General features: G+C 37.6%; 1 protein-coding gene across 13 annotated transcripts in view; it reads left to right on the forward strand.

Annotated features, from left to right (window-relative positions):
* The window catches only part of STAG1 (STAG1 cohesin complex component), a 438,539-nt gene that overhangs the window by 117,995 nt on the left and 308,532 nt on the right, over nt 1-12,012 (forward strand). For all 13 annotated transcript variants that reach the window (XM_035278838.3, XM_078354162.1, XM_078354165.1 and 10 more), the window contains one exon: nt 10,986-11,096. In XM_035278838.3, coding sequence (XP_035134729.1) covers nt 11,068-11,096 — 29 coding nt within the window. In that variant the 5' untranslated portion in view covers nt 10,986-11,067. The remainder of the gene's footprint in view (nt 1-10,985; nt 11,097-12,012) is intronic.

Here is a 12,012-nt window from a genome sequence, read left to right on the forward strand (position 1 = left end):
TAAATTCTTGTAATTTTAAAAGAAGAGGGTGTGTGTGTGTGGGGGGGGGGGTGTGCATTCTCTCATATATTTATTTAGTGCAGGGTGACTTCGGATAAGGCAAGTTAATTTTCTTGAGGTTCATTTTTACTTGTTAGCTGTTTTAAAGACTAATTTTTAATGCTCTAAATTTAGATCAATCCAATTAATAACATTTATTTGTTTTTTTGAGATGGAATCTCCCTCTGTCACCCAGGCTTGAGTGCAGTGGCATGATCTTGACTCACTGCAGCCTTTGCCTTTTGGGTTCAAGCAGTTCTCCCACTTCAGCTTCCCAAGTAGCTGGCATTGCAGCCACATGCCACCATGCCTACCTAATTTTTGTATTTTTACTAGAGATCATGTTTGCCAGGCTGGCCTTCAACTCCTGACCTCAGGTGATCTGCCTGCCTCGTCCTCCCAAAGTGCTGTGATTTTAGGCATGAGCTACCGCGCCCAGCCATGTTTCTTTGTTTTTTTAAAGAAAAGTTTCTAACTTTGGTTACTTTGCTAACTCTAAGAGCTTTCCTCATTTTTAATTTTGTGTATTGCAATTAAAAATAAATATATACATAAGCACATACACACATACATATTTTTAATTGAACAATTAAAAATTATTGCTAGGTTTCAAGCATGAAGAATATAGAAGTGAGGCTGGGAGCAGTGGTTCACGCCTGTAACCCCAGCACTTTGGGAGGCTGAGACGGGCGGATCACTTGAAGTCAGGAGTTTGAGATCAGCGTGGCAAACAGGGTGAAACCCCATCTCTGCTAAAAATACAAAATATTAGCCAGGCATAGTGATGCGGGCCTATAATTCTAGCTGTTTGGGAGGCTGAGACAGGAGAATTGCTTGAACCCGGGAGGCAGAGATTGACGTGAGCTGAGATTTTGCACCATTGCACTCCAGCCTGGGCAACAAGAGAAAAACTCTGTCTAAAAAAAGAAAAAAGAAATGCAGCTTGGGAAATAAAGCAAGACTCTGTCTCTACAAAAAATTTTTTAAAAAATTAGCCACGTGTATTGGTGTGTACTTAGTCCCAGCTACTCTGGAGGCTGAGGCCAGGATCACTTGGGTCCAGTAGTTGGAGGCTGCAGGGAGCTGTGGTTTCTCCACTGCAGTTTAACCTGGGCGACAGAGCAAGATCCCCCATCTTTAAAATTAAAATGTGTTCACAAATACATAGAATTGAACAAAAAGGATAAAAAAGTACCTTCCCTCATGAAACTTAACATTTCCTTATGCTTTTATTTCCCTCCTGTAGCTATAAATTAATACTGATTCTACAGTTCCTGGGACTCTTCCGGTCATTCACCACAATAACTGTATGCAATATGGCTTCTTTTTTAAATTTCTGTTTGATGTATGAGAATACCTAGGCATAGTGAGTTACAAAGTTAGAAAGTAGAGTACCTAGTATAAGAGCTCAGGTAATGGAGCCCCAGTACCCAAACTCTTAAATTACTCTTATACTTCCTTTTGATTTTAAGGGTTTTGTTTTTTTGTTTGTTTTGTTTTTGAGACAGTCTTGCTCTGTTGCCCAGGCTGGAGTGCAATGGCGGGATCTTGGCTCACTGTAACCTTTACCTCCTAGGTTCAGGCGGTTCTCCTGCCTCAGCCTCCAAAGTAGCTGGGATTACAGGCGTTCGCCTCCACGCCTAGCTAATTTTTGTATTTTTAGTAGAGAGAGGGTTTCACCATGTTGGCGAGGCTGGTTTCAAACTCCTGAACTCAGGTAATCCACCCCCCTCGGCTTCCCAAAGTGATGGGATTACCGGTGCGAGCCACCGTGCCCTGCTGATTTTAAGGTTTATGTTGCCAGGATATTTTAAGAATAGCCTTTTGCAGTACAGCATTTAGAGAGAAAGAGCAGAATAATGATCTAACCTGCTGTTGCCAATGAACTTTATCACTATCCCATTGAGCACATCATTCAGCTGTGTCTTAAAATATCCTTCTGTCTGCTTAATATTTGAGAATTTCTAGACTGGTATTTTCAAAAGATTTATTACTCTTCTCTTTCTTGAATCTTAATGTTGCCTACTTATTTATCTTTTAGTGCGAATTGCTGTACAACTTGGAAAATCTGATTTTATTTTGTTGTTCTTTTTGTTCACTAAAAGAGCTACAAAAGCTGTCTCATTTATAGGCTAAATTTTACTGGGAAAAGAGTTTTGAGCTTTATTTTTTTGATCTAATGCTACTTTAACCTTTATACTACAGAGAATTTAAGTATACAGTAGATTGTCAAATTGCATTTTGTTACAATGTTGATGAGGGGAAGAAAAATAGATTCCAGGCTGGAGTGGAATTTATTGTGTGGAGTTTGCAGTTTTTTCATGTCTGAGTGCGTTTGTTTTCTAGGAGTACTCTGTTTTTCTCCCACATACCAAACATGTGCATAGTATGTTAATTGACATGTGTAAATTGTTTTAGTATGAGTAGGATGGGTATCTGTTTGAGTGCCCTGTTTGACGGAATGGTAACCTGTCCAGGGATTGTTCCTGCCTTGCACCCTAAGATACTGGGATAGGCTCTGGCCACCTGGGATTCTGAACTGGAATACATGGGCAAGTAATTATCTTACTTTTTAAAATTAATTTTCTTAAATACACTTAAAGCTTACATTTATTTTGATGTTTAATATTTTCCACATTTTGTTGTTTATTTAGAAGTTTGCTGATGTTTTTGTGACCAGAAGTATGCTGTAGGAACTTCACTATTGTTTATATCAATTAGACTGTGCTAAAATTGGTTTTGTTACATGTTATTTTGCTTTAAGTCTCAGTTCAAGAACCCATGGTTGATGTTAAGTGAAGACTTAGTGTATATTCATTTATGTTATATTGGACAAAAAGTTTTCCATTAATGTACTTAATTTAATATTATAAACACAAGTAAAATAGTTAAATTTCATTAAAAACAGTAAATGAGGCTGGACGCAGTGTCTCATGCCTGTAATCCTGGCACTTAGGGAGGCCAAGGCAGGCAGATCACGAGGTCAAGAGATCGAAACCATCTGGACAACATGGTGAAACCCTGTGTCTACTAAAAAATACAAAAATTAGCTGAGCATGGTGGTGTGCACCTGTAGTCCAAGCTACTCGGGAGGCTGAGACAGGAGAATTGCTTGAACGTAGGAGGTGGAGCTTGCAGCGAGGGGAGATTGTGCCACTGTACTCCAGCCTGGCGACAGAGTGAGACTCTGTCTCAAAAAAAAAAAAAAAAAAAAAAAGTAAATGACTTTGTGATTTCTATGTAGAATACCACTTACAGAAATAGTTGAAAACTGGTTTCACAAATAGCATCACTGCCCTTGTAATTTTTGATTTGCTTAGCAAATTATGTGGTACCCTACTACTACTACCTGCATTCCACATCTGTGTGTGTATACACTGCTAAGAGTTTTTTTTTTTTTTTTAATTTTTTTTTTAATTTTTGAGGTAGAGTTTCTTTCTTGGTACCCAGGCTGGAGTTGCAATGCTGTGGTCTCAACTCATTGCAATCTCCGCCTCCTGGATTGAAGCTATTCTTCTGCCTCAGCTCCCCAAGTAGCTGGAATGGATTACAGGCACCCGCCACCATGTCTTGCTAATTTTTTTTTTTTTTTAGTATAGAAGAGGTTTCACCATGTTGGCTAGACTGGTCTCAATCTCCTGACCTCAGGTGATTCGCCTGCCTTGGCCTCCAAAAGTGCTGGGATTACAGGCATGAGCCATACCTCCTGGCCTGCTAAGAGATTCTTTAAGCTCAGGTAAAATTTTAGAAATGTAGAAGGATTCAATTAATGACATACTAATCTTTACCTGAATAGCAAATTCCTGTGATTAAAGAATTACACCTTGTACTTCACAAATAAAACTACATGTAATGAGAAATAACCTACTTCAGATACTACTGTTTCATAAGCACTTTTTTTTTGATTCAGTTAGTAAGCATGAAACAGTGTTATGCTATGTAATGATAAGGCTAGCAGTTCTATTTGCATCATTTTATTCTCCTTCTCATTGTATGTGACATATATATCCACCATTATAGTGTTAACAATAATTTCACTACCCTTAAAATCCTCTGTACTCTGCCTGTTCATCCTGCCTGGCCCAGGCGGGATCTTCATAGTTTTGCCTTTTTCAGAATGCCATAATGTTGGTATCATACAGTATGTATCTTATACAGATTTTTCTTTTATTGATACTCACTCAAAGATTCCTTTATATCTTCTTATGGCTTGATAACTCATTTCTTTTTAGTGCTAAAGAATATTCTATTGTCTGGATATATCTCAGTTTATCTGTTCACCCACTGAAGGACATTTCGGTTGCTTCCAGGTTTTAGCAATTATGAATAAAACTGCTATAAGCAACTGCGTGCAGGTTTTCATGTGAAAAACAAAGGGAAAACCGTAAAACTCTTTCTTTTTTTGAGATAGAGTTTCACTTACTGCCATTGCACTTTAGCCTGGGCAATATCTCAGCTCACTGCAGTCTCTGCCTCCTGAGTTCAAGCAATTTTCCTGTCTTAGCCTCCTGAGTATCTGGGATAACAGGCATCCACCACCACGCCTGGCTAATTTTGTATTTTTTACTAGAGACGGGGTTTCTCTGTGTTGGTCAGGCTGGTCTCGAACTCCTGACCTCAGGTGATCTGCCTGCCTCGGCCTCCCAAAATGCTGGGATTACAGGTGTGAGCACCATGCCCGGCCCATAAAACTCTTAAGGGTAACATAGTAAAAACTCTCAGGCCGGACGCAGTGGCTCATTTCTATAATCCCAGCAATTTGGGAGGCTGAGATGGGAGGATTACTCCTATGGGTTTCAATTCCTTTGGGTAAAGTTTTCAACTTGTTGGGGTAAATAATGAAGACAACAGTTACTAGATTGTATAGTAGGAGTATGTTTATTTTGTAAGAATACAAAAAGTGGCTTCCAAAGTGCCTATACCATTTTGCATTTTCACCAGAAATGAATGAGAGTTCCTGTTTCTCCACATCCTTGCCAGCATTTCATGGTTGTAGTGTTTTGACTTTTAAGTGTGCAGTGGTATCTCATTTTAATTTGCAGTTTCCTAATGACATATCATGTGAAATATCTTTTCATATGCTTATTTACCATAGTGTCTTTTTCAAAGCAGAAGTTTTTGGTTTGTTTGTGTTTGTTTTCAAAGAGATAGGGTCTCACTATGTTTACCTGGTTGGTCTAGAACTCCCATCTTGGCCTCCCAAAGTTCTGGGGTTACAGGCATGAACCACTGTGCCTGGTCTCGTAGTTCCTACTATGTTACCCTTAAGAGTTTTATGGTTTTCTCTGTCATTAGGGCTTTGATCCATTTTGAGTTAATTTCAGTGAAAGGTTTGAGGTCTGCGTCTGTATGTATATTGCATATGAGGTCTACATTTATATATATGTTAGATTATATATATATATTATATAAAACTATATAGTTTTCATTTAGCTGTCCAGTTATTTCAGTGTCATTTGTTGAAAAGAGTCTTTTCTCCAGCATATTGCTTTTGTGGCTTTATCAAAGATTAGCTGATGAAGCTGTAAATGGCGGAAACCCCATCTCTACTAAAAATGAAAAAAAAATAGCAGACATGGTGGTGCATGCCTATAATCCCAGCTACTCAGGAGGTCAAGGCAGGAGAAAAAAAAATTAAATATTTTTATTCACAAACATGCAATCACTCTTTTTTTTTTTTTTTTGGTGGTTTTTGTTGTTTCTGGATTTTTTTTTTTTTTTTTTGAGACAGAGTCTTGCTCTGTCGCCTAGGCTATAGTGCAGTGGCACTATCTTGGCTCATTACAACCTCTGCCTCCTAGGTTCCAGGTATTCTCCTGCCTCAGCCTCCCAGGGAGCTGGGACTACAGGCACGCAGCACCATGCCTGGCTAATTTTTGTATTTTTAGTAAAGATGGAGTTTAACCATGTTGGCCAGTCTGGTCTCAAACTGTTGATCTCAGGTATCCACCCACCTTAGTCCCCTAAAATGCTGGGATTACAGGCATGAGCCACCATACCTGGCCTCTGTATTTCTTACATTAGAATTTTATTGTTTTTCCTATATAGATTCTACATATTTTTTTGGATTTATACCTAGGAATTTAAGCTTTGATGTGAATGCAAATGATAGTATGTTTTTCATTTAAAATTCTCCGTGTTCATTGCTAGTCTACAGGAAAGTAATTGACTTTTGTATATTAACCTTGTATTTTGAAACCTTGGTATAATATCTTTTTAATTCCAGGAGATGTTTTATTTTGCCTTTATCAGTTCTTTCAGATTTTCTATATAGACAGTTTTGTCATATGGAAATAAAGTTTTATTTTTTCTTTCCCAAGCTGTGTACCTTTTTAAATTTTCTTTCTCCTATTGCATTAGCCAGGACTTTCAGTGTGATGTGAAAAAGGAGTGGTCGAGAATAGCATCCTAGTCTTTTTCCTGGTTTAACAGGAAAAGCTTTGAGTTTCTTGCCATTACATGTGATATTAGCTTCAGTGTTTTGGAGATGTTCTTTATCAAGTTGAGAATGTTCCCCCTCTATTTCTCATTTACTGAGGGTATTTATTTTGTTGGATTTTGTCAAGTGCTTTTTCATTGTCTTTTGATATGATCATGTAGTTTTTCTTTTTTAGCTCTTGATGTGATATATTAATTGATTTTTGAATGTTGAACTAGCCTTGCATAACTGAGATAAATCCCTCTTGATCCTCATGTAGAATTCTTTTTACACATTGTATGTTTCGATTCCCTGATGTTTCTGTTGAGGATTTTTGCATATATGTTTATTAGAGATATTGATGTAATGTTTTTGTATAGTTTGGTATTACAGAAATGCTTCACAGAATGAATTAGAAAGTAGTTCCTTACTTCTTTTTTGGAAGATTAATGTTAATTCTTTTTAAACCATGTTTGGTATAATTGGGCAATAAGGCCATCTGGTCCTGGGCTTTTCTTTGGGGGAAGATTTTTGATAACTGATTCAGTGTCTCATTATAGTTCTATTCACATTTTTTATTTCTTTTGGGCTAGTTTTGATGATTTGTGCATTTCTAGGAATTTGTCCATTTACTATGTTACTAAATTTGTTTTACTAAATTTGCATACGTTGTTTATCATATTCTCTGTTCCCTTCTCTATTTTTTTTAGAGAGTCATTTTATCTAAAGATTTGTTAATTTTGTTGACCTTTTCCAACAACAAACTTTTGGTTTTATCGATTATATTATTTTTCTAATCTTAATATAATTTATCTGTGCCCTAATTTTGATTAATTTCTTCAGTTTGGTGCCTTTGGGCTTAGTTTACTCTTTGTATTTTTTTTCTTAAGTTGTAGAATTAGGTCATTTATTTTAACTTTTTTCTAAAATGTTGAGTTTTACAGCTGTATTTCCTTTTCAGCACTGCTTTTGCTGCATCCCATACATTTTGATATATTTTGTTTTATTTATGTCAAAGTATTCGAATTTCCCTTAGTTTTTAAAAAATGTATTTTGAGATTCTATTTTTAAGGGTCTATACCGTTATGATTTTTTTAATATCTTTGTAATGAATTGGGCTCCTCCCCCCCCAATTATATGGTGTCTATAGTGTCTGTTTTTTTGGGTGGGGGAGAGGTCTGAGACAAGGGTCTCTGTCACTCAGGCTGGAGTATAGTGGCCCAACCATGGCTCACTGCAGCCTCAACCTCCTGAGCGCAAGTGATCCTCAAACCTCAGCCTCTCAAATAGAGTAGCTACAACCACAGGTGGGTGCCACCACACCTGCTTAGATTTAAATTTTTATTTTTTTTTCCTTAAATTTTTACTTATTTATTTAGGGACAGGGTCTCACTCCATCACCCAGGCTGGAGTGCAATGATATGATCTTGGCTCACTGTATCCTCTGCCTCCTGGGTTCAAGTGATTCTCCTGCCTCAGCCTCTTGAGTAGCTGGGACTTCAGGTGCCTACCACCATGCCTGGCTAATTTTTTTTTTTTTAAAGTAGAGATAGGGTTTCACCATGTTGGCCAGTCTGATCTTAGACTCCTGACCTCAAGTGATTTGCCTGCCTCGGCTTTTCAAAGTGCTGGGATTATAAGTGTGAGCTACTGTGCATGGACAGTTTTAAAATTTTTTGTAGAGCTGGAGTCTCTCTATATGTTGCCTGGGCTGATCTGGAACTGCTGGCCTCCAGCGATCCTCCTGCCTCAGCCTATGATATTCTCCCCCATCACTTTTTTTTTTTGGATAGAGTCTTTTGCTCTGTCGCCCAGGTTGAAGTGCAGTGGTGCAATCTCTGCTCACTGCAGCCTCCGCCTTCTGAGTTCAAGCCATTCTCCTGCCTCAGCTTCCCACATAGCTGGGATTATAGGCACCAGCCACCACATCTGGCCATTTTTGTATTTTTAGCGGAGATGGGGTTTCACCATGTTGGCTAGGTTTGTCTTGAGCTCCTGATCTCATGTGATCCACCTGCCCCAGCCTCCCAAAGTGGCTGGGGTGTGAATCACCGTACCTGGCCTTCCTTTAGCATTTCTTATAGGGCATGTCTATATTCAGATCCCTTCAGCTCTTACTTTTCTATGAATGTCTTAATATCTCCACTGAGGAATAGTTTTAGGGGATATATAGTTCTTTTTTAATGTTTTTTCTTTCAGCACTTTAGTTATGTCATTTTATTGCCTTTTTTTACTTCCATGATCACATTTAAAAATTTTTATTTTTAGACAGGGGATACTTCCTGGCAAAAACTGGAAAGCCTGCTGGACAGATTCCAAAAGAGGTTTAACTAGAAAAAAATGGACATTCTGAATATTAAAATGTTTTCACTCTGGGAATCATCTTTTCACCTCCCCCATGTTCTGTTTGATGTTAGTGTTAAAAGCTATAGTTATCTGTTGGTTTAGTGATTTTTTTTTTCCCCCCAAACTACTTTTTCCAAGACTATCTTTTTTGTCATTTGAGGTCACTAATATTTTTCATCTTGGCGGTCAAACCGATAACCTAACAGGTTTACCTAAAGAATTGGTGCCAAAAAGGGCATACAAGCCCTCTGTAGCTATTTTCAGATAGGCTCTGTACTGAAATATTTACTGAAGTATTTTTGGAATAAACAGCCCGGGCACTTGCAGCTTCAGCTTTTCGTTAGTCCTTATCTTCTGTTTGTGCAGAGCTCAAAGATCAGTTAGAGGTTTATGCTTTTGCTTCTCTCAGACCTCCTCTGACCGTGTTTTTAGCCTTGGTCATGCGTGTAGCACCTTGAATTCTCCAGAATACATGGGAGTCTTTAAAAGCCCTTAGTCTCTAACATATCTTCCTCCTTAGACTCTATTCTGAGGCTTTACACATTGCTGCTTGTCTTGTATGCTGTCTCTTGCCCCAGAGAGCTATGTGTAGTATATATATTTAAATCCTTTCAACAGGTGCCACCTGGGAATCTCTTTAAAATGCACTTTAAAATGCTATCATTTTTTAGAATACGGTTTATATTGCTCCTACAGGTACCAGCAAGCTGCACCGAGTTCGGTCTGCTGTCCCCTTTGACACTGTTGAGGTAGTGAATGGGTGATGATAGGCAAGTAAGCAGAAGATGCTATAGTGCCTACACCAAAATTTTGCAGCTTCTTTCTTTGTTAAACACCCCTCCCTTTGTAAGTTTTATTAGATTCAGGAATTCTGTAAAAGTTTGCTTTTGTCAGTTTCTAAGTGTTTCACTGGAGAGGCTTATTCTTGAAATTTTCTACTCATCCATTTCCCATGATACCACTCCTTTCAGTTTTTTTTAAAGATTATAGTTTGGTTTGTAATTCAGGGTTGAGTTTTTCCTTCCTCTCAGCACTTTAAAGATGTTATTCCATTGTCTTTGAACTTGCATAGTTTACAGTAGGAAGTCTGATACTATTCTTTGTCCTTCTGTATGTGATGTGTCCTGTTTTTGAGCTTCCTGTTGAATTTTCTCTTTAACTTTGGTTTTTAGCAATTTGTGTATTTTGGTGTATTCTGCTTGGAAATTCTCTGATTTTACATCTGTTTTAATATCTTACATGATTTTTTTGAACATTCTTCCCCATTATGTCTTCAAATATCTTTTCTGCCTTTTACTTTGTCTTTCTGCCTGGAATTCTAACTATACCTTTGTTTCTCCACTTGATACTGTATAATGACCTATGTTGGACTGTTAGGTCTTACTACTTCTGCTTTTTAAAAATGTGAGACTTTATGTATATTAGAGCCCTTTTAGGTTCACAGCAAATTTGAAGAAAAAATATAGAGTGTTTTCTTATATTCTATGTCCCTACACTTGCTCAGCCTACCCTACTATCAACATCCTGCACCAGAGGAGTGCATTTTTTAACAGCTGATCAACCTATATTGACATGTCATTATCACCCCAAGTTGCTACTTAAAATTAGGATTGACTCTTACTGTTGGTGTCCATGAAATTTTACAAATCTGTAAAATGACACATTCATCATTATACATGTATGTCATTTAGAATAGTTCACTGCGCTAAAAATCTTCTGTGATCTGCCTGCTCATCCCTTCCACCCACTAATCCCTGGTAACCACTGATTCTTTTACTGTCTCCATAGTTTTGCCATTTGACATTCCAGAATGTCATATGGTTGGAATCATGCAGTATGTATTATTTTTAGATTGGCTTCTTTACTTAGTAATATGTATTTAAGGTTCCTTCATGCCTTTTTGTGGCTTTCAAGCTAATTTCTTTTTAATGCCAAATAAAATTTCATTGTGAGGATGTGCGTTGTTTATTTATTCATTCACTTATTGAGGACATCTTGGTTGCTTCCAACTTTTTCAGTTATGAATAAAACTGCTATAAACATCTGTGGACATTAGTTTTCAGCTCATTTGGGTAAATACCAAGTAGTGTGATCACTGGTAGTGGTGTGTATTGATTGAAGTTTATGTATTCTGTCATACTCATTTTATTTTAAAATAATTTCTTTTTTTTTTAATTGACAGGATTGCCTTGAGGTTATTTTAAAAGTTTTGAGTTGTACAGCACTTGATTATTTTGCTGCATTGTGAAAGGACGTCTCCAGCAATGATTACTTCAGAATTACCAGTGTTACAGTAAGTATTGCAGTTTTTTTAAGGAAAATTTTGGAATATTTATTTTTTAAAATGCTCTCTTTGATGAGATGTTTCAAATATGTTCTTTGACGTTGGGACAATATGTTTGCAATCTAGTAGGGTGTATAATTACCATATTTATTTATGGCTTTTGCTACTGAATTGTCACCATGTTTTCTGATATTCAACAAAAAAGATGTTAATGTCTTATATCAGGAGTCAGCAAACTATGGCCCATGGGCCAAATCTGACATGTTGTCTCTTTTTGCAAAATAAAATTTTGGATCAGAGCCAAAGTCATCCTTTACATACTGTTTATGACTACTTTGTATTACAAGTGTGATACTGATTGTATTGCCTGGAAAGCCTAAAATATTTTAGTCTGTCCATTTATAAAAAATAGGTTGCTTTCCCCCATCTTATACCATAATCTTTCTCTTCCCCCTCCCTGCTCACTTCCAATTTCTTTATTATGATTCTTACTTTTTTCTTAGATTGAGATTGTTGAGGAGTTCTGGCTACCAGAAGAAATCTAAGGGATATACCCGTTGACAGTTTTTGATGGCATTTCATTAGATTTGTTGGAGTTATAGGACAGATTTAGAATTGGGACTTATGCTTTTTTGAGACGGAATTTCCCACTGTTGCCCAGGCTGGAGTGCAATGATGCGATCTCTGCTCACTGCAGCCTTTGCCTCCTGGGTTCAGGTGATTCTCCTGCATCAGCCTCCTGAGTAGCTGGAATTACAGGCACGCGCCACCATGCCTGGCTAAATTTTTTATTTTTAGTAGAGGCGTGGTTTCATCATGTTGGCCTGGCTGGTCTTTGAACTCCTTACCTCAGGTGATTTTGCCTACCTCAGCCTCCCAAAGTGCTGGAATTATAGGCATGAGCCACTGTGCCAGCCAGATTTAG

The sequence above is a fragment of the Callithrix jacchus genome, chromosome 17 (assembly GCF_049354715.1).
Source record: "Callithrix jacchus isolate 240 chromosome 17, calJac240_pri, whole genome shotgun sequence".
Classification (NCBI taxonomy): Eukaryota; Metazoa; Chordata; class Mammalia; order Primates; family Cebidae; genus Callithrix; species Callithrix jacchus.